This window comes from Eschrichtius robustus, chromosome 12, assembly GCF_028021215.1.
Source record: "Eschrichtius robustus isolate mEscRob2 chromosome 12, mEscRob2.pri, whole genome shotgun sequence".
Taxonomy (NCBI): domain Eukaryota; kingdom Metazoa; phylum Chordata; class Mammalia; order Artiodactyla; family Eschrichtiidae; genus Eschrichtius; species Eschrichtius robustus.
In genome coordinates, this window is record NC_090835.1 from 48,524,587 (window position 1) to 48,547,450 (window position 22,864).

At 45.8% G+C, this 22,864-nt stretch overlaps 4 protein-coding genes across 4 annotated transcripts in view; all 4 read right to left on the bottom strand.

The window, feature by feature from the left end:
• SLC22A14 (solute carrier family 22 member 14) overlaps nt 1–10,638 on the bottom strand; it is a 28,480-nt gene extending 17,842 nt beyond the window's left edge. The window contains exon 1 of the mRNA XM_068557658.1: nt 10,576–10,638. The gene's annotated coding sequence lies outside the window, so the exon portion shown is untranslated. The remainder of the gene's footprint in view (nt 1–10,575) is intronic.
• Nucleotides 4,739–5,167, bottom strand: LOC137773853 (deoxyuridine 5'-triphosphate nucleotidohydrolase, mitochondrial-like). The gene has a single exon (XM_068558897.1). The coding sequence runs from the start codon at nt 5,165–5,167 to the stop codon at nt 4,739–4,741; it is 429 nt and encodes a 142-aa protein (XP_068414998.1).
• SLC22A13 (solute carrier family 22 member 13) lies at nt 6,621–19,338 on the bottom strand. The gene is given in 16 exon segments (XM_068559172.1): nt 6,621–6,695; nt 6,899–7,041; nt 8,842–8,924; nt 9,128–9,318; nt 9,875–9,996; nt 10,158–10,182; nt 10,184–10,301; nt 10,303–10,363; nt 10,568–10,671; nt 10,758–10,877; nt 11,043–11,067; nt 11,070–11,203; nt 11,436–11,594; nt 11,841–11,944; nt 13,122–13,203; nt 19,322–19,338. Coding segments are annotated over 16 exon segments (1,563 nt in total).
• Nucleotides 17,007–22,864, bottom strand: part of OXSR1 (oxidative stress responsive kinase 1) — a 97,328-nt gene continuing 91,470 nt past the window's right edge. The window contains exons 15-18 of the mRNA XM_068558069.1: nt 22,804–22,856; nt 21,064–21,132; nt 20,141–20,205; nt 17,007–19,744 (exon numbers count right to left, since the gene is read on the bottom strand). Coding sequence (XP_068414170.1) covers nt 19,670–19,744; nt 20,141–20,205; nt 21,064–21,132; nt 22,804–22,856 — 262 coding nt within the window. The 3' untranslated portion in view covers nt 17,007–19,669. The remainder of the gene's footprint in view (nt 19,745–20,140; nt 20,206–21,063; nt 21,133–22,803; nt 22,857–22,864) is intronic.

Here is a 22,864-nt window from a genome sequence, read left to right on the forward strand (position 1 = left end):
AATAGAGAGATTCATTATCTAAAGACAAAAGGTTCAGTACACCAAAAAATTAAATATATATGAACCTAATAAATGTCTTCAAATATATAAAACAATAATGAGTATAACTCATAGGAGAAGTTGATAGCTCTAATATCATAATGAGAAATTTCAATGCACCTTTTCAAGGGGTCAAAATGTAAAAACTTAGCAAAGATAGATTATTTTAATAACACAATTAACAAGATTAAACTAATGACCATTTCTAAAATTCTGCATCTAACAACTAGAGAATACACATTTTTCTCAAGCCTACTCAGAGCATTTGCAAAACTTCATCATGCACTAGGCAATAAAGCAAGCCTCGACAGAAATGTTCTTTTTTTCTTTTTGGCCGCACTGCACGGCGTGTGGGATCTTAGTACCTCGACCAGGGATCGAACCCACACCCCGTGCATTGGAAGCAGGGAGTCTGAACCACTGTACCGCCAGGGAAGTTCTCATGACAAATTTCAAAGAATAGGCATCATATAGACCTGTCTTCTGACTACAATGTGATTAAATTAGAAGTCACTAACAGCTTAATAATTTAAAATTCTACAGGTTTTTCATACATGTGTAATACAGTTACATTCATTTATCACAGTCTGCATTCCATCCTGGGATCCCTCTATCTCCTAAATGATTTTTTTTCTTTAATTTGTATATGGTAAGGTTCACTCTATGGGCTGTAAAGTCCTGTGGGTTTTGACAAATGCGTGGAGTCATGTATCCACCATTAGAGTTTCAGACAGAAGTCTCACTGCCCTAAAAAATCTGTGCTCCACCTATTAAACCCTCCTCTCTCTTCTCAAACCCCTGGCAACCACTGATCTTTTTACAGTATATCTTGCTTTTTCTGGAGTGTCATGTACCTGGAATCATACACCATATAGCCTTTTCAGACTGGCTTCTTTCACTCAGCAGTATGCACTTAAGGCCATTCATATCTTTTCATGGCCTAATAGCTTGTTTTTTAAAAATCACTGAATAATATTTTTCAATGTATCCACATAATACAGTTTGTTTATCCATTCATCAATTATTGAAGGACATCTTGGTTGCTTCCAGTGTTTGGCAGTTGTGAATAAAGCTGCTATAAACATTTGCATGCAGGTTTTTGTGTGGATACAGTTTTCAGATCAGTTGGGTAAATACCTAGGGACATGAATGTTGAGTCATATGGTAAAACTGTTTAGCTTTATAAGAAACTGGAAACTGTCTTCCAAAGTGGCTATACCATTTTGCACTCCCACCAGCAATGAATGAGAATTCTTGTTGTTCTGCATCCTTGCCAATTTATTTGATTTTAGCCATAATAGTAGATGAGTTCTTTTATTTAGTTTTTCATTCTTTTAAGTTGCAATTCCCTAATGACAAATAATGTTGAGCATCTTTTCATATGCTTATTTGCTATCTGTATATCTTCTTTGGTGAGTTATCTCTTCAGATCTTTTGCCTGTTTTTTAAATTGGGATGTTTACCTTCTTACTGTTGAGTTTTGAGTTATTTGTATATTTTGGATACAAGTCTTTTATCAGCTATGTTTTGCAAATATTTTTTCCAGTCTCTGGCTTGCCTTTTTATTCTCTTGACAGCATCTTTTGCAGAGCAGAAAGTCCAATTTGGGACTTCCCTGGTGGTCCAGTGGTAAAGAATCCGCCTTACAATGCAGGGGACACGGGTTTGATCCCTGGTCAGGGGAATGAAGATCCCACATGCCGCGGGGCAACTAAGCCTGCGTGCCACAACTACTGAGCCTGCGTGCCGCAAACTACAGAGCCAACGCACCCTGGCGCCTGTGCGCCACAACTAGAGAGAGAAAACCTGCACACCACGGCTAGAGAGAAGACTGTGCACCACAACAAAGAGCCCACGTGCCACAACTAAGACCTGACACAGCCAAAAATAAATAAAATAAATAATAAATAAATCTTAAAAAAAAAAAGTCCAATTTATCAATTTTTTTCTTTCACAGATTTTGCTTTTGGTGTCATATCTAAAAATTCATTGCCAAACCCAAGGTCACTTAGATTTTCTCCTATATTGTCTTCTAGAAGTTTTATATAGTTTTGTGTTTTACACTTAGGTCTATGATCCATTTTGAGTTAATTTTTGTAAAGGGTGTAAGATCTGGGTTTACATTTTTTTTTACATTAAATTTTTGCATATGGTCATCCAGTTATTCCAGTACCATTGTTGAAAAGACTATCCTTTCTCCATTGAATTGCCTTTGCTTCTATGACCAGTTGATTATATTTATGTGGGTCTATTTCTGAACTTTCTATTTTGTTCCATGGTTCTATGTGTCTATCCTTTTGCCAATACCATGCTATTTTGATTATGGAAGACTTTATAGGAAGTCTTAAAATCAGGTAGTGTGAAGCCTCCAACTTTGTTTTTCTTCACTACTATGTTGGATATCCAGGTCTTCTGCATTTCCATTTGAACTTTAGAATAAGTTTGTTATTTGCAAAACAGCTTGCTGTGTTTTTGATTGAGATTATATTGAATCTATAGGTCAGTCTGGGAAGCATTGACATCTTACCAACAATATTGAGTCTTCCAATCCATGAACATGGAATATACATATACTTTTTCTAAAGTTTATTAAGTTTTATAAATATATATTTTTAAGTTAATAAAACTTGTGACTATCTCAGAAGTCAAAGAAGAGATCATAATGAAAAATTTAAAATATTTATAAATGAGTGATAATATAAATGCTTATAAGTGAAAACTATAAAAACTATAAAAACTTATACCACCCATATCAAACCTATGGGTGGTATAAAAAGTGGTACTCTGTGGGAGATTTATAGTTTTACCTGCTTTATAATAGAAAATCAGAAAGACTGAAAATTAACAAACTAAATGCCCATCATAGGAAGTGAAAAAAAACAAAATAATATAAACCTAAATAAATAAAGAGATTATAAAGTTAAAACAGAAATAAAGGAAACAATAATAGCAAGATATGGAAACAACATTAAGTGTCCATCAACGGATGAATGAATAGAGAAAATGTGGTATATATTTATACATACAATGAAATACTATTTAGCCACAAGAAAAAATGGAAATCCTGCCATTTGTGACAACATGGGTGGAGCATTATGCTTGTGAACAGACAGAAAAGGACAAATACTGTATGGTATCACTTATATGTGGAATTTTTTTTTTTTTAAGTCAAAACTGGTGGAAACAGAAAGTGAAAGTGGTTTCCAAGGGCTCCGGGTGGGGAAATAGGAAGAGGTTGGTAAAAGAGGAATTACTTTCAACTATAAGAGGAATAAGGTCTGAGGATATAATGTAAAAACATGGTGACTATAGTTGATAACACTATATTGTATAATTGAAATTTGCTAAGACAGTAGAACATAAATTTCTCACACACACACACAAAAAGATAAATATGTGAGGTGATGGATGTGTGAATTAACTAGATGAAGGGAGTCCTTTTGTAATATATACGTACATCAAAGAACCACAATGTACACTTTGACTATCTTACAATTTTGTATGTCAATTTTACATTTAGCTTTATGCTAAAATTTTTTTAATGTTTCAAATGATCAATTTTATGTTAGGTATATTTTACCACAATAAAAAATGTTTTAAAAATATGTGCAAGGGTATTCCCTGGAGGTCCAGTGGTTAGGATTCGGCACTTTCAGGGCTGTGGTCTGGGGTTCAATCCTTGGTCAGGAAACTAAGATCCCACAAGCCACGCAGCAGGGCAAAAAAAAAAAAAAAAAAAAAAAAAAAAGTGCAAGACCTGTGTGTAAAATAATTATAAAACTTACAGAAATATGTTAAAAAGAAAAATTAATGGAGAGATATCTAATGGTCATGAATAAAAGTTGTTAATTTTTCCCCATGTTGATCTGTAGATTCAGTACAAATCCAGTCAAAATCCAAAAGGTATTTTTTTGTGAATTTGTCAAGATAACTCTAAAATTATTATGGAAGAACAAAGGGCATGAATACCTAAGAGAATTCTGAAGAATAATAAGGAGGAATGATTTGTCCTGCCAAACATCAGAATCTATTATAAAGTTATATTCATTAAAGACAAGGTGGTCTCAATGCAGGAATAGCTAAATAGCCCAGAAATAGATTTAGGCAAACAATTTTTAAAAATATTTATTTTATTTTATTTATTTTGCCTGCACCGGTCTTAGTTGCAGCACACGGGATCTTCGTTGTGGTATGCAGGATCTTTAGTTGCGGCATGCAGGTTTCTTAGTTGTGGCATGCGGACTCTTAGTTGCGGTACGCATGAGGGATCTAGTTCCCCAACCAGGGCTCAAACCCGGGCCCCCTGCACTGGGAGCGTGGAGTCTTACCCACTGGACCACCAGGGAAGTCCCAAACAAATCTTGATATATGAGAGAAAGACCTGCATGACAGGTCAGTAAATGGAAAAAAATTAACATTGGTTCCTGTCTCACACCATAAACAAAAATTTCAGCCCTATTAAGGACCTAAATTTAAAGAACAAAACTTTTATTAGAAAATATACGGAATATATTTTTGACTTTACGTGAAAAATGATTTCCTTTTTCTTTTCTTTTTTTTTTTTTTTTCACTTTAAGCAAATCTTTCTTTTCTAGGAACATTTTCTCATTTTCTGTTCTTGGCATACATTTTAAATTCTTACCTGTAGAACCAAAACCTCCTGAACCCCTTACAGTGTCATCTAAAACTTGAACTTCCTCTATTTCTGGGTAAAAAAAATCTGTTCACAAATGAGCTGTGCAATTTTATCACACTTTTTTACTTCAAACTTTTCTTTGCCACAATTAAATAGTACAACACCAACATTTCCTCTATAATCTTCATCTATGACACCAGCTTCTACATCTATGAAGTGTTTTGCAGCCAAGCTAGAACATGGAGCTACTCTCCCATAGCACCCAGAAGGAAGAAGTATCTGAATGTCGGTTTTCACAAGGGCTTTCTCCATAGGTGGTACTGTGCAATCATAGGCACTGTACAGGTCAGAGCCCGCGGTGCGTGTAGACCCCTTGGTCTGGGTGGCGGTGTGCTCCGAGAGCTGGGCAAAGTGGAGCGGTATGCCGCCCTCCTCTGCAAGCCGGGCCACCTTGCTGGGGGAGACGACTTGAGTTTCCTGAGAGCAGGGCATGGCAGGGCAGAATGTGAGCATAAGAGGGAGCAGGGTGAACCAAAAAAGGATTTCTTGATCAGGACACAAAAGCTATGCTATTCTATGCTAACCATAAAATTTTAAATTATAGGGCTTCCCTGGTGGCACAGTGGTTAAGAATATGCCTGCCAATGCAAGGGACACGGGTTCGAGCCCTGGCCCGGGAAGATCCCACATGCCGCGGAGCAACTAAGCCCGTGCACCACAACTACTGAGCCTGAGCTCTAGAGCCCGCAAGCCACAACTACTGAAGCCCGTGCTCCTAGAGCCCATGCTCCGCAGCAAGAGAAGCCACTGCAATGAGAAGCCTGCGCACCACAACGAGGAGTAGCCCCCGCTCACCGCAACTAGAGAAAGCCCGCGCACAGCAACGAAGACCCAACACAGCCAATAAATAAATAAATAAATAAATTAATTAATTAATTAAAAAAATTTTTTTTGATTATAAATTTGACTACTCAAAAATGAAAATCATAGAGTTAAACACAACTGGGAGAATATATTGAAAAACTTGTATTACTGGGGAGAAAAAGGATCAAGAATATGTAAAGAAGCCACAGATCAATAATAAAAAGACAATAAGAAAATGACAAAAGACATGAATGGGCATTGCAAGAAGAGGAAATTTAAACAAACATATGAAGAGATGTTCAACCTCTTTAATAATGAGGGAAATGCAAATCAAGACCATAATTTACACTCATTTGCTTAAGAAATCTTAAGAAATCTGACAATACCCAGTATCTAACTTTTATACATTTCTGGCAGGCTTATTCATAGTACCACTTTGGAAAACAATTTGGCATTGTCTTATAGAGCTGAATATCCCCACACATTATGACCCAGCAATTCTACTCCCAGTTACATACTCTGGGCAAACATTTGTACATATGATCCAAGAAGAGTACCAAAACATTCACGACAACACACCTCAAATGTGAAGAAAAAAAAAAAAAAAAAAAGAGCCCAAATGCCCCAACAGCAGAGGAATGGATAAACTGTGGTATATTTATCTAGTGGAATGCAATACAGCAATGAAAATGCATAAACTTCAGTTACATCTCTTAAGACTTGACCAGCCATTGCTGGCTTTGAAGATACAAGGAACTGTGGGCTAAGGAATTGTGGGCAGCCTTTGGAGGCTGGAACAGGCAAGGAAATAAATTCCCCTATGACACCTGATTTTAGCTTAGTGAGACCCATTTTGGCCTTCTGACCTGCAGGACTATAAGGTAATAAATCTGTGTTGTTTAAAGCCGCTAAGTTTGTGACAATATGTTACAACAGCAACAGAAAACTAGTACAGTGTGCATGTGTGTAAGTTTGGAGGGGGTGTCACAGGATAGAGGAGACTTCCCAGGCAGAGAGGGAGAGAGAGAGGGAAGGAAGAAGGAAGAGAGGGAGAGAGGGAAGGAGGGAACCTTTGCTTTGCTCACAGAGATTTGGCTTTTGGGCCCGGAGCCAGCTTCCCCGGCCGGGTCCCCTTCAGTGCCCCCCACAGCATCACCTGAATCCCCACAGGGGCCTGACAGCCTGCAAGGCCCTGGAGCCCTTGTTCCCAAGGGAACCACCCTGCCAGGTGGACAGGCCCCAGGCAATTGGTTCTCAATGTAGAAAGCGGAAACTAAGGCCTGGGACAGGAAGGTATAACCAGGAGCAGCCCCCCTTCTGAGGGCAGGAAATGGCCAGATGCCACACCTGAGAACTCACGCTTCCCGGGAGGACAGCCCGCTCCTTCCACAGACTCCCCACAGCCAAACAGGCCCTGTCCACATCTGCGCTGAGAATGCGGCCGCACAGTTGCCGGGTGTCATCATAATTGCCACCCTCCACACCCTCCCAGTCCCTTCTCCCTGGAGATAGGACCACAAGCCAGGCCCAGCCAGACCCTTGGAAGCAGAACCCTTGGGTTCCACGGTGTCTGGGGAGCAGTGTCACAATGGGGCTGGGAGGTCCTGGGTGGGGTGGGATGGGGAGGAACAGCATTCCACTCCTGGGGCACAAGTGGCCACAGCCTCTAGGAACTGAAGGGGCAAGGCAGGCTGGGAAAATCTCCTCGTGAGCCAGCCCCATGCCTCCGTGCAGACTGTTCCCAGCACCTGGAGCACCCGCCTCCCCATCAGGGCTCCACCTCCACTGAGGGAAATCCTCCCATCCTTCCAGACTCAACGTGCCCGCCCCCGTCCCCAGGCCTGAAGAGAAGGGATGGAGAGGAGAGTAAGAGGAGGAACAGGCCCTCCACTCAGCTGCTCCCAGATCCCACCCGGGGCAGGAGGGAGTGCAGGTTGAAGACTTCTTGGTGGGAAGTTTGGGGAGCGGCAGTAGGATGGCTTTTCCTTTCTCTGAGAGGAGGAGGAGAAGCTATCTGGTAGGGGGTAGAAGGATGGGAGGCAGGCAGAGTGGAGCTTAGAAATAGCCACTGGTGAGAGTTGGAAAACGAGCTGACTTGAAAAGCTGGTAGGAAAACGAGGTGCTGCTAAAGACCCAGTTGGTGCTGGTGACCATGGATTCATAGATCAGACTTGTCGGGAGCGCGACTCTCTCTAGCTGTGACCAGCAGTTGGGGTGCAGGAAGAGAGAAAGCAGACAGTCGGGCTCATGTGCTGCTATGGTTTTGCTAGCTGGACTCTTCTGTAAGGGAGGCCAGCATAAGAGAGACTACGTGGGGATCCGCACAGGGCGGGGGGGGAGGGGGGGCAGCCAAGAGGTGAAGAGGGGTCCCAAGGGGTCAGTTGCAGGCACATTGCTCATACTAAGGACCAACGCAGAGGTCCTGGGATGATCGCTGAGAACCCCCGAATATTCTTGTGGGAAACCTACTTTTAGGAGCCTGCCAGGGCCACTGAATGATGATTAACCACTGCAAGCCCGGAAGAACTACCACCAGTGGCCACCAGGTAAGAGGACTTCTGCCCCTTTCCCTCACCCTGCATGGGTCCTGAAGGAGCCAGAGAAGCAGAGCATGAAAGGGAGGAGTGGCCCGGAGAGGAACTGGACCAACATCCTCCCTCTCCCCGCCACTGGGCCCTGAGTGCAGGACAGGGGAAGGAGAATCTTTGAAGAGAAGGTAAGACTGAAGCTTCGATTCTTGACTGAATCAGTCCCCTCTCAGCTGGATCAAGTGCCCTGTGGGTCCCACCTTATCCACGGGCCTAGCCCAGCCATCGGAGGAACCACAGCCTTCCCTTCATCCACAGCTTTCCTTCACCTGCCTGGATGAGTCCAGAACTTTAAGTGTTTTTCTCTTCCTACTCTCACCTACTTGGAGAGGCCCTACCCAGCTGTTCTGTTTTTGCCTTGACTGTGTTTTCAGGGCAGGGGGACCCCAGATGGAGGGGATCTGAGGAGCCATATCCCCACAAGACTGTCAGAGAACAAGTTAAGCCCAAGACACGCCCAAGACTCTAACCCAGAACAGGGTATTGGGTGTGGGGCTCTGGGGATGAGAAAGGTTTTGAAAGGAGGGAGGCCTGTCTCGGATGCTTCTGGGATTGGGCTGGGCAGTGGCTGGCTGGCTGGCTCTGGGGCCAGCTCCTGGGGTGCTGCCTCCGTCAGCAAGGTGGTCATGCTCACAGGTCCAGCTGTTCCCAGGGGAGTGTTTAGGCAGCTCTCTGCTGCTTCTGGTCTGGCTTCGGAGACACACTCAGAGGTACGTGCTGCTCTAAAGGCCATCCCTGGGCTAGAAGTACTTCCTGAGGCCTCGGAATCCTTTTCCGAGGGCACTGCGTTCAGGGAGCTGGAGGAAGCAGAAGGCTGTCATTGGCTGCTTAGGAATTGATCCCGTATTACAGTTCCTCGCCATCCCCTCCCCAAAGTAGGGGAATCGTGAGGATGCCATATGGGCCTCTATGCAACAATGGACAAATGGTGAAGTAGATGCCTTCTGGGATGGGGTCACTGATAAGAGGTCCTGGGCTTCAGAGAGACCAAGCACCTCACTGTGGGCAGGACTCCTGCTCCAGGTCGTCGATGGTGTCCTTCAGGGTCTGGCCACGTGTCTCTGGCAGCAGGGCACAGAGTAAGCCAGCCCCGATGGGGAGGCTGCCGTAGATGAGCATAGGGAGGGCCGTGTGGTACTCACCCAGCAGGATCACGAGTGGCTTGAGGATGCCCACCAGCCCCATGCCCGTCTGCCCACGCAAAGGTGAGTGCAAGCCGAGAAGACCCGGCCTCCGCTGGGCCACAGCTCCACCCCAGCTCACCTCCCTGGAAGCACCCCAACCTCTCATCTGGTCTCCACAGGCCTGCAGAGTCTCCAGGCCCGTGCAGTCCAGCCAGCCTTCCTGCCCCCTCCTCCTGCACCTCCCCTAGTCCTACTGTGTGGCCTGCTTTTGCCACCTCCAGGTCTCTCTGTCTGCCTGCTGTACTCCTGCTCACCTATCGAGTCTCAGATCAAAGGCTGCACCTCCTGACCACCTCCCATCCCCACCGGAGTCTTCCTTCTGAGCCATTCATCAAACTTGGGACTTACTCCATTTTCCAGTCCTGACAAGGCCAGGGTGTGGCCCCTCCTGTATCTGCCCTCCGCTGCTCTCCTCTGCTCTCCACTGACCCCATCCAGCCTTGGACCCCATCCAGCACTGCTGCCCCAGAGCCAGCTCTGTAACCTCATTGGGGAACAGCAGTAAGGGCAGAGGAGGGATGGCCAAAATCAGGGTCTCAGGAGCAGAGGAACAGGAGTGGAACCTGCAGTCCTCACCTGATGACAGTGGGGAAGAGCTCAGCAGAGTACACGTAGGAGATGGTAAATCTGGCCGCCGTGGCAACCTTCCCCACCAGGGCCACCACAGTGCCCACCACGGGTAGAACTGGTGGAGGCTGCCCAGCCCCATCTCCTGGGCCCTGCCCCTGCCCTGTCCTCCCAAACTCCTCACCCCTTTTGCACCCAAACTTCAGAGAAGCCCTCACTCCTGAAAAGGAAACAACAGGCCTTGGCAGCAGGTTGGGGTGGGGAGGCCAGTCCTGGTACCTGCCGGGACAAAGATGATGGTGATAACACATGACGCCACCCAGAACCAGAGTCCCCAACTGGCTCCACTTGAGGCCCAACCGCTCCATCAAGAAGATGCTGGAGTAGCGGGTGAGTACCTCAACTTCTCTGAAGATTAACTGTCAGGTAGATATCCAGGCCAAAGTCCCCCACCTTGAGGCCCAGGCCGAAGTATTCCAGGCTGTCTGGAATACTTCAGGAGAGTTCAGGAGTCCCTGTCACTGCTGGGTGATGAGACACCATCATGCTCAGAAGGAGAGATTGCTTTGGCCAGAAGTCACAACAGGAGACAGGAGCACAGCCAGCAGGAGACCCAGTGGTGCCCAGACAGCCACCATCCACAGAGACATGGCAGCCCTTTAGTTTGGGCCTCAGGGAGGGCTGTGGGCCCACTCACCAGACATAGAAGAGAATCAGGGTCACCTTCCAGAGCTGGGGGTGTCGGAACAGATCCAGGGCATTCCCCATGGGGCCGGTCTTCTCTGGGACCATCCGGGAGGGAGGTGCAGAGTCAGGGGCCAGGCAGGCCGGGCTGTGTGGTCAGATGAGGGCAGGGCTGGCCCAGCTACTGCAAGTACCTGGCTCAGGAGCTCGGGGGAGAGTTTTCGCTTGTTGACCGAGGCCACCCTCTGGATCGGTTGTTTAGCCTCCTCTACCCTTCCCCGGGTCGGGAGCCACCGTGCAGTTTCCGGCAGAGCCCTGTAGGTCGGGCTGTGACCCTGGGGCCTGGACCTGGGCCTCCCCACTCCCCCAGGGCCTCCCCGCTGTCCCAGTGCACACTGACCCCACAGGCTCGCTCTCCCAGACACCTCTCTGGACACGTAGCCAACCGAGGGGCAGCTTGCCTGGGAAGTATCTCCTCACCAGAAGTAAAGGAAGAGCGGAAGACAGGTGCAGCGCCAGCCATCTGGAAGAGCCTCCAGCTCTGGACGCCATGGGTGAGTCCTGCGAGGGCCATCTGCCCCATGGAGAAGGTGCACTGGGCCAGGACCACAGCCCGAGTTCTCCGCCAGGGCCCCCACCCACTCTGCAACCGTGAGAACACAGAGTCCGAGGCTGGCCGGGACCCTGCCCTCTCACTCCCTGCCATTGCTACACGCCACCAGGTCAGGGGCTGTGGTCCTGGCCCGGTACAGGGAGTGCTGGTGCCATCACGTTAGGTGCAGGGAGTTGAGTGGGCCCCACAGGCAGCATGGGAGCGTGGCCACCCAGACCCCAAGGCCTCGCTCTGCGGCTGATGGCACGGGGCCCAGATACCCACGTAGGGTGACGCTGCTGAAGTTATATCCAACGATGGCAGTGGCCACAGCAAAGCGCAGGGCCGTGTAGAGCTCAAAGCCGGGCACAAAGGCTGCGGCCATGCCGAGGATGGTGAAGAGTAGCAGCTACACCAGGATAGTGGCCTTGCGGCCAATCCTGGGGTAAGAAAGGGGCAGGTTGAGGAGGGAGTCTGTCTGAGGGGAAGGAGGGAGACCCAGCCCCCGGCCCTGCCCTGGGTGCTCTGTCTGCGGGAGGGTGCAGGGCCCCACCTGGGAGCCCCATTGTGGGGAGACAGGGCCTTACCTGGAGACCAGTGAGAGGGTCACGTGGTGGGGAGGAACTAGACCCTGGGCCAGGAACCCAGGAGCGTGCTGGGTTGGGGGAGCTGGTCAAGGTTCTTACCAGTCACAGAGGGGCCCGAAGGTGAGCGCCCCAATGAGAAGCCTAGCCAGGTACACCGACTGGGAGGTCTCCTTCGGATGCTTCCGGCCACAGACCAGGTTAAGCTGAGGCAGACACATGCAGATGTGAGTCTAGGGGCAGCTAGGGCGAGTCCTTTACCAGCCAGCCCACCCACCACAAACCTCTCAGGACAGAAGTGGGGCAGGCAAGGCATCCCAGGGCACCAGCGTGAACTCAGGGTGCAAAACACGATACTTAGAAGTGTAAAGGGAAATACTGTGACACTCAACATCTGCTTCATATCAAACTACCGGCTCCAGATGGTTCACGCCATTCTTTTCAGTGACATCATGTCTGTGTGAAGTTGTGTTTTTGGCAGTTACTATGAAAAAAAGCAAGCACCATGTGAAACTCAATGTGGAACAGAAAATGAAGGTGGCGGGGTTCAAGGATCAAGACGTTTTGCAGTTCCCAATACATCCTATTAGGAAGTAACTGCACGTTAGGATGAAATAAAAGTGTCTTCTTTTGATTCGTGTGTATTTTTTTTTTAAACAGCTACTGAGTTATTAGTACATAAATCCTTCTTGTTTGTTTTTTGTTTTTTGTCATTGTTGTTGTTTTTGGCTGCACTACGTGGCATGTGGGATCTCAGTGGGATCATGTGGGATCCTTTAGAGCAGGGATCGAACCCGTGCCCCCTGCAGTGGAAGCATGGAGTTTTAACCACTGGACCGCCAGGGAAGTCCCCCATCTTAAACTGTTTGGAACAAATTACTTAATACATGAAACTTTTAGGTATTTTTTTGGCCTGCAGATGCCATGTAAAATTATTGACCCACTAAGAATGTACAGTTGGGGAACCTCTGACAGTCATTAACTGCTTCTTCCTAACAAATGGGGCCTCTTTCCCACAACCATGGCACCCCTGTGACCTGCTTGGGCCTTTCCAACTTTTCCCAACTGGCTGCAAAACCCCCCTGAAACTCTCATCATTCACAGGCAGTCAGAATCCTAAGGAGCCCTCACACACTCCTTGAGGAAAGAGATTAGGATGGAGTAATGTGCAGGCCTGCACACACGTGGACACACACACACTTACACACACACACACACACATACACACACGATGTGAGGGGGACAACCCACCTGGAGACTCACAGAGAGAACTTGACAGACTGGGAAACCAAGTGATGAAAATATGGGTGTCCATACAAGTCTGTACACTTGTCTACTGCAATGAGCACATAACAATAAGTGCATGTGACTGATATTCCCCACCTCCGTCTGTGGGTCCCTTGGTCTCCACCACTGATTGACTGTGATCCGCAGTCTGCTCCTTCTATCCCTCTGGCCTCTATTTCTGCATCCGTGTATAAGGAAAGCTTGAACTAGGTGCTAAGGATTCTTCCATTTCTTGGTGTAGGATTCTAAAACACAGATAGACAAATGATGAGGAGATGCTGATAGAAGAGTGAAACTCAACCAAAGACCTTCCGTAGTTGTAACTATGATCCCCAAATGCCACTGGCTTCACTGCACTCCCAATTCCCCCAATCTTAATTTCTTGATTAACTTATTTGTTCTCCTAACCCTCCCCCCGACCCCACCAGTCTGCCTAAGGCTCCCCATGATGCTTCAAAGCCTAAAACTGGCTCCCTTCTTTGAGGGAGTCCTCCCAGGAATACTGTAACCCCAGGGACCTGTGGTCTCACTGACCTGGGAGGATGAGCTCAAAGGAGCATTAAGTGCTGCTCTCTGGCGTCCCCGAGCAGTCTGGTCACATCCACTGTCCTCTAGGAGACTGCAGGGTAGGACGGGGCTGCCTCTGGCCCTTCAGGGAGAGCCTACAGCCTGTCTCTCTCCTCTTCCCCTCCTTGTACCTGCCTTCAGTAAAGGGCAAAACTAAGACCAAAGAGAGGTGTAACAAGAGGGTTCTAACCACTGGAGCTAAGTTGAATGGACACACATCCCTGGCAATCAACTGTCCACGGGGTAGAGGGCGGTGTTTGTGTGTTCGGTAGGGGGAGGGGAAGGTACCCCCCCCCCCCAAACTTCACCTACAGGGATGCACTGGATGGTGTCTCAAGTCTCTTCCAAATTTGAGAATGACTCTAGTAGATAAAAACAGGGGATAGGAGTTCTGGTTTCTGGTCCAGGATGTAAACAGCTTGGAAATTGTCACTCTGTTCTAGCAGGTAAAAAGCTGAACAAACTGAAAAATCAACAACTCTTCTGTCAGAGAAGTGAGGTCACAGGGCCAACTGCTATCCCTTGAATTGGAGCTAGACAGGTAAATACAGAAAACTATAACTTCTTGGAGCAGAAATCCACAAACTCAAACTTCCACAGGAACCAGTATCACAGTAGGAAAATCTGACTGTAACTGACAGACTGCTTGGGGGCTCAGGGTAGATAAGGTGAGAACAGCCAACACAGTGTTGGAGAAGCACAGAGATGCAGGACTGAGAATACCTGACTTCAACCCTGACTATAAAGTACTCAAGGCTGTGTGGTATTGGCAAAAGATTACACACATAAATCAATGGAACAGAATAGAGAGCCCAGAAAGAAACTCACAGATTCAACTGATCTTTGACAAAAGAGCAAAGGCAATACAATACAACAAATGGTGCTGGAACAACTAGACACAATAAAGTGAATTTTTTTGTTTCCTAGTGCATATAAAAGTTATGCTTAGGGACTTTCCTGGTGGCTCAGTGGTTAAGAATCCGCCTGCCAATGTAGGGGACACGGGTTCGAGCCCTGGTCAGAAGATCCCACATGCCGCGGAGCAACTAAGCCTGTGTGCCACAACTACTGAGCCTGCGCTCTAGAGCCCGCGAGCCACAACTACTGAGCCCGTGTGCCACAACTACTGAAGTCTGCGCGCCTAGAGCCCGTGCTCCGCAACAAGAAAAGCCACCGCAATGAGAAGCCCGTGCACGGCAACGAACAGTGGCCCCCGCTTGCTGCAACCAGAGAAAGCCCGCTTGCTGCAACCAGAGAAAGCCCGCGTGCAGCAACAAAGACCCAACACAGCCAAAATATAAATAAATAAAGTTTTTTAAAAGTTATGTTTATACTGTAGTCTCCTAAGTGTGCAATAGTATTCTAAGAAAACAATGTACATACCTTAATTTAAAAGTACTTTATTGCTAAAATATGCTAACCATCATCTGACAACAAAGGGTTGCCACAAACCTTCAATTTATAAAAAAAAAAAAAAAGCAATAATTGTGAAGCAGAAATAAAGCAAACTGCAATAAAACGAAGTCTGCCTGTATACAAAGAACACTTAAAACTCAACAATAAGAGAACAACCTGATTAAAAGTGGGCAAAAGACCTAAACAGATACCTCGCCAAAGAATATATACAAATGGCAAGGAAGCATATGAAAAGATGCTCAACACCTGTCATCAGAGAATTACAAATTAAAATGAGATACCACTGCACACCTAGTAGAATGGCCCAAATCTAAAACAGTGACAACGCCAAGTGCCAGCAAGCACGTGGAGCAACAGGGACTCTCATTCACTGGTGGGAGTGCAAAACGGTACAGCCACTTCGGAAGACAGTAGGTGGTTTCCTAAAAAACTAGACCTACTTTTACCGTACAATCTGGCATTGGGCTCCTTGTATTTACCCAAAGGAGTCGAAACATACCCACATGAAAACCTGCACACAGATACAGAGCAGCTTTATTCATAACTGTCAAAACTTGGACACAGCCAGTAAGTGAATGGATTAATAAACTGTGGTATATCCAGACACGGAATACTAGCACTAAAAAGAAATGAGCCATCAAGTCACAAAAAGACATGGAGAGACCTTAAATGCATATTACTATGTGAAAGAAGCAGTTTTGAAAAGGCTACATATTGTATGATTCTAACTATATGACATTCTGGAAAAAGCAAAACTTTGGAGGCGCTGAAAGGATCAGTGGTTTCCAGGGACTAGCGGGGAGGGAGGGACGAACAAGAAGGGTACAGAGGAGTTTTGGGCGGTGAGACCATTCTCTATGAGACCCTAACGATGGGTACATACCACTGTGCATTTGTCCAAACCCATAAAATATACAACAGCAAGAGTGAACCCAAATGCATACTATGGACTTCGGGTGACAACGAAGTGCCAGTGTAGGTTTATTGATTGTTACACATGTACCACTGCAGTGCAGGATGCCGACAGTGGGAGAGGCTGTGCGTGTGTGTGGGGTCTGGGGGTATATGGGAACTCTGTGTACTTTTCTGCTCAATTTTGCTGTGAAACTAAAACTGCGCTAAAAAAAATAAAGTCTACTTTAAAGAAGAGAAAAACAAAACACGTGCGGTAGATGAGCTGACCCACAGGAGGAATCCATGAACTGTTGCACTGAGCATTGCTACTACGAATAGGCAGAGGTGAGGAATCTGGCTTCTGGACGAGACTGGATCTTGCTAGAGATTATGGGCAAGTGGAGAGGCTGTGTTTACTCCTGCCCCTGCTCTTACCCCCACATGCATCATGGTCACTTCTGAGCAGCCAGCACCTCCTCTCCGTCCCCACAATACTCAGAGTCCGCTCTTACAACCTGCTTATCTTGAAAGCAAGTTCAAGCAGCTACGATACCATCAATTCCAAGGTCCCAGGACCTGAGGCCTGAATTACTGGGACCCACACAAAAGCAGTCCTGTCATGGCTCAAAGACCACCTTCTGTTGGGAAGGAGTTATGATCAGGGAGGTTACTTATCCAGGAGGTGGAGGAATACAGAGGGGCCTAGAATCTTACACGAAACCTCACCATTTCAATATCAAAGCCAAATGGGAACAAGTTCAGGCCTGCTCTGAACTTTCCACAACGGATTCCCAAGGGCTTGAATCTGGCATCTTTCCCCCGCCCAATAGCATGAGCAGAATTAAACAGAAAAGATCAATGCAAAGAGTTCCTTATCCCACCCTATCAAATTTCCTTGGGCAGATCTCTCTCTCTTTTGGGATTTCAGTTTCCCCACTTGGTTTTAAGCTGTTCTAATTTGTAGACTAATACACTTTTTAGGGAAAAGTGCACCTTGGCTTTTCTCTATTCGCATGAAAAATTAAAGTTAGTAGTGACCTCCTGACCCACTTCCCACTGCCCCCACCAACAGTCACCAAAGTGAAGCATCCTTACACCACCACAGACAATTTATTCTTTATTGATTAAAAATGAATGAAACATGCAGCAAAGTACAAAGTCAAACAAATAAAAATAAAAATAAAAGGGAGGGGGAAGTCAAATATTTTACATCTTCCATAATCTAGCGTACATCGTTAAGGAGGAACCTCCATTTAGGGATACACCATTATTCTGTCCTCCAGATTATTAGAGTGTCAGCTGGCTCTAGGATTTGGTTCACAACTTAAGCAAAAAACCCAAACAAATCCATTAGTCATTCAGAAAGACCATACATTTCACAAATAGCATTGGCACATGTTACCTTGTGCTAAGTTAGTCCCTCCCCCAGGGACCAGGGAATCCTGGGGATCCAGGGAGAGAGGTGTATCCTGAATCGCCCCTCCTGGGAAGGAGCAAGACTGCTCACTAGGTCACGTGCTGTCTCACCTGCAAAGTTTCTGTTCACTCATTTTTTTTCAGCATCACTGCACAAGCCAGCAAAGGGAGTCCACCATACATCAAGCAGAAGAAGAAATAACACTGCCCTGGGGCTTGGTGTCTGACTCCTAATTCCCAGCAGGGCAAAAGATGAATGGAAAAGAAAGAGAAAGCCCCAGCCCACTTCTACTGTCATGCCTGTCCCACTGCAGTTCAAAGGTAATGGCCGGCTGGAGAAATTGAACAGGGAGATGGGCTGCTGCTTACTTCCAGCTTGGGCTCTCGACCACCTCCAAATAAAAGCTAGAATAGAGTGATGCCACCATCCTTTGGATTCAGAAATAAGTAGACTATGATGGGCTTATCTGAAACCAAAACACAGACTCTAAGGTAAGCCACTAGTCTTGTGCCAAAAGGGACACTACATTTTTTCATAACTTATTCCTACCTTCCTGTCCTTGTTCCCCCAACCCTCTTCTAAAAAAACAAAGAAAGAAAGAAAAAAAAAAAAAGGAAAAAGAAAAGCTAAATATTTGTCCAGTAAGCCGATCAATCTTTTCTGTCTCCAGGCTCAGCAGGCTCCCTCCTTTTACCAATCCTGCTGGGACCTTGGGCTTTGGTGTCCGATCCTCTGATCTACTTTCCTCCCAACCCCCATCCCAAAGCATCCCCTCCCTTCCTCTCCAACACCCATCCCTTTCCCAACATGCCTTTGTATCCAGGGCAGGTGAAGAAAGCCCATGACTAAAACTACAAGCTCAGAATGAAACAAAAACTATAATAAGTTAGTTGTGGACAAAGCTTTCAGAAGTGCTCTAAGAGAAAACTAGGTAAAGCAATCCTTTTATTCACAGACCAACAATGCTGGAAAGGGCTCGAGTGATTCTATAAAGATGGGTCAAAGCCCATCTTTGTGTGTCATTTTAAGGCCAGATTGAGGATCCCTTTCATTTACAAAACTTGTTAGGGCTATCTGCAGTTAGACAAAGGCTGACTGTGAAACAGTAGGAAAAAAAAAAAAAAAATCAACGCCACTGATGATTCACATATTGCATTATGGTGCTCTTTTTTAAACCTAAAGAATAATTTATATTATTTCTGTAGAAAATCAAATGAACACTGTCTACTCAAAAATCCTAAAAGTCATGGCACATGTGGTTTCACTTTCCATCTTGGGTCAGGTTCAGCACACAGGGACCCCCTCCAAAGGGTCAGTGCAGGAGAGGGGGCAGAAGGCAGGCCTCTCTGGCCCAGTGTGAGTCTCCTTTATTGCTGTAGAAATCTCAGCCTTGCATTTCCTCATGATTTGGAGGCCAGGCAAATTGATTTTCATGGGAGGATCAAGGAACAGTTTTTCTTCAATTGTTTTAAGATCTGAAAATAAATACTTCCGCAATGATATGAGTTATGATTTTTCCTGTTCAAAAACCACTGCTGGGGAAATTCTCCTTTACAAGCCATTACTTGATCTTTTCTCTAAAAGCAGTCCAAAGTTCCACTTTGAAGGATCCGATGGCTGAAGTTCGATTACAGTCAAGATGTTTTGCACCAGCTGAAGTTAAGGCTAGCAACCCTTTCTGGAGGGAGTAATGAAGAGGGGTGCCTGAGAGCAGCTTCAGCAAAACGCTTAGAAACATGATGAACAAAACAAGAACACAGTTTAGGTTGCCTCCATCTGAGGCTGTGCTTCTTCCTAACAAAGGTTGTTGGAATTCACATCGGATACCAAAAAAAAAAAAAAAAAAAAAAAAACAAAACCCCACTAAATTAAATTCTCTGGGCTTCAGCTAAACAACCAACTTTTAATTGCTACTTCAGTGGTAAAGGGATATCCCAAGATGCCCAAATCCTGTCAGGTGTGGGAGAACAAGCAGGATGAGGAAGCCCAAGATAGCTGCTACTTTCCACCCAGCGCCATCACTGGAGTAAGGCAAGATGAGCTGATACACCTCCCTCCTGGGCCTTGAGGCACCCGGGCCACTTCTCAGATGGAGGAAGACAGGGGACACGTACAGTAAGTTTACTAACGGAACTCTTTAAAGGGATGCTGGCCACTGGTGATCCAACTTTTCTTTCCCTGTGGGAAAAAGGGGGAATGATGGCAGGAAAAACATAAAGAAAGACCTCTAAAGCTCTTAGCTGGGAGGTTTGTTGCTGGGTTCTTTGGCAGTAGTGAGTTTAGGCCAACAGAAGCAACAGAGATACACATGTGTGGAATCTCCTTAGGCCACCTCTTCCAGGGCTGTGTTTTAGCTGATGCTGAGCTGGGCAAATCCTATTAGTTTACCATCATCAGGAATATCCGAGCCTTCGACACCGGATGCCTAAGAACCAAACAAAATGAGAAGCTGTGGCTATTTATAAACAAAATTGCAGGCAGCAATTAAAACTGACATGGGGACTGTGGGAAAGAGGGCAGTGGGGGACAGGTCCCTGGGATACAAACAGGAGGCAGATAAAGGTGTAGGTGGAGCCTGGGTACAAAGGCAGAGTCAGATTGACCAGCAATCTCTCTTGAGGATAAATAGTCAAGGGCCTCGGGTAGGAGGCTTCCTGAGAGGGAGAGGGGAAGGGAGGCCAATGAAGGGAGGTATCAGCCCAGGGCATGGGGAGGTTAAACAAATACAATCCACCAGACTTAAATATTCTCATCACTCAGGGAATATGGAAGCTGGTGTGTAAAAAGTGAGATGGTTTAACAAAGAGGAAGGGATGAATACCAGTTTGAAAGTGACAGATCGATTTGACTGGGGTTCTTCCACAATTTTCTGCAAATTAGCTGCCACTGTAATCATACAAACAGAGAAAGTAATGAGAAGCTAAGTAAATGCACATTTCAACCACATTTTAACAACTTAAATGGTAGTTCACAATCTTCTATGTACAATCAAAATGGAAGCAGAAAGATAAATCGCTCCCTAAACACAAGGTGTTTTCAAAAGCAACTCCAAGTAGCACAAATAAATCTTATCATTGTCAAATTAACTTTCTTTTAACTTAGGAAAGACACTGGGGTGAAAGAGGTATGATTTGCCTATTCATGGGCCAGAAAGCCCTAGACTGGGAATCAGCCAACTATGGCCTTCAGCCTGTTTCTGTTCTGCCTGTGAGCCAAGAAGAGTGTAAAAACAGAGACTGTACATGGTCCACAAAGCCTAAACTATTTACTTTACTATCTGGCCCTTTAAAACTCTGCTGACTTGTCCTAGGCAATGGTCTTTTCCTTCAGTAAAATGTACCTATGGCCCGACTGTGCCTTTTCTTACTTCCTGCTTTTTTTAGGACTAAATCTGTAATGATTTTTGCTTAACTCTTAGCTCCAAAAGGATAGCGTTCATTCTCCAAAATGGATTAGATACGGCCAAGCTTACTCTAACCTGTAACTTCTGTCATCATTTCTACGATCTGCCAGAGACCTGGGTAAGTTTTCACTCACTATCATCGGGGGTCACAAAGCAAACTCAGAAGTGAGATTTTCTTTTTTGCAAGGAAGGAACCGTCCCCAATACCTGTTATTTCCTCAAAGCCAAGAACCATTCCAAGAACCATTAGACCTACTCAGTGGAATCAAAGCCTGATTTTCTAGATCCTAAGTATACAAGCAGAGAGACGGGGACACAAAGGCGGAGCACAAAGTAGTTACCTATTACTAAATCCCTTCCATCGACGAGGCCAGCAGAAATGAGTTCCTGAGAGACACCCTCTGCTGTATCTGCAAGGACAAAGAAGAAGGTGCTCTGTTTCTTGTGCATGCATGTCCCTGCTAACATTCAGAGCGGGTGCTGGCACAGCCAGACCGAAGCTAGCTGTTAAATCCACAGAACCAGGATGGCGGGGGGGACTTCCTCCACATAAAGGTTTTTCCTACCACCAGGATTATCTCAAGTGAGGGACTATTACAGGTCTAGGTAGAGGGCGGAACCTGTATCACCCAGATGGCAAATATCAGCTCAATGTAAAGATAACGTTCTAAACGATGGTGTACTTTAGGATGGGTTCTTGCCTTTGTCGGAAGAGCACCGGATAGTGATGCTGCAGAAGAAACTACTAGTCTGAGGGCAACCCTGGACGCCAGCCCTGTGAGCTCTGAGACGTGATGATGAGTGTATAACATCTCCAGGGCTAATAAAGCAGAATAATTTAGTCCCAATGAAATCTCTCCTTTTTTTTTTTGGGGCCACACCATGCGGATTGTGGGATCTTAGTTCCCCGGCTGGGGACTGAACGCGTGCCCCCGGCAGTGAAAGCACGGAGTCCTAACCACTGGATCGCCAGGGAATTGCCCCCACGAGTCTTAAGAAAACAAACTGTAATCTCTTCTCTTTGGGGGTCATACTCCCAGTTTTTTTTGGGTTTTGTTTTTTTTGCTAAAATAATTTTCTTTTTTATTCTGGTGGGTTTTCCTTCATATCTAATTATTATAGGTTGTACTGTCTGAGCAATGGGTATATAACTAGAAACTAAAAAGATGAGGACAGAGTACCATCAATTAACCTCATCTCCAACTGACTCCTTCCCGAGGCCTGAACACCGATCCCCTCAGAGGGAACGGGAGGACCTCTGGGGAGGGGCTGTGCACACACATTTGCCAAAGACCAGCTATTTGAATGAGTACCTTAAAATGTGACTCTGTCTGGCTTTAAAAAGGAAAACAGATGCATCTCTGTACATGTGCATTTGTTCTCTGCATTTGAGTGAACTGCTCATGATACCGACACAGCAGCAGGAAGACTAAGCGTGGCACGCAGGACAGATACCAGCTGGCTGCGGGCCACTTCCCAAATACGAATCCTGAGTAACCAAGGCAAGAAAGGAAATAAGCCTTGTCCCTGGGAGAAGTTCACGGCCAGAAACTGCATGACAGGGCTCAGCTTTCGCTGGGAGGGAGGGGACTGGAAGCCTTACTGCTTCTTTATTGTCACGGAGGACAACCACGTTCGGTGTTAAGAGCAGGAACTCTGCGCGCCGATAGATCTGAGTTTGAATTCCAGCTACACCTCTTCTCAGCTGTGGGAACTGCAACCAGTTACTTCACTCTCTCTAAGCCTTGATTTCATCATCTATGCAGTGGGGACAATAATCTTTCCTTAGGGGGCAGTTTTGAGAATTTAATGAGATACTGCTTAGCACAATGTCTGCCATACAGTAGGCAGTAAATTAGAGCTATATTCAGTACTCTTTGTATTATACTAGGTTTTCTAAATGAGGTAGTAGTAAATAAACTGCATTTTAATTTTATTCATATGCCTCCCAAAACCTTTAGGCCAGGAACATTTTTATCACCCTTTAAGAGGAAAAATATCTAGAGATCAGAAACTTCACACACATTTCCTTAAAATGACAAATGAGCAGTTATTTTATTTTCAGTGTTTTGATACCTCACCTCTCCCAGGAGTAAATTCGAATCGAATATCATTTAGTTCCTTTTTTGAATTCCTATGAAA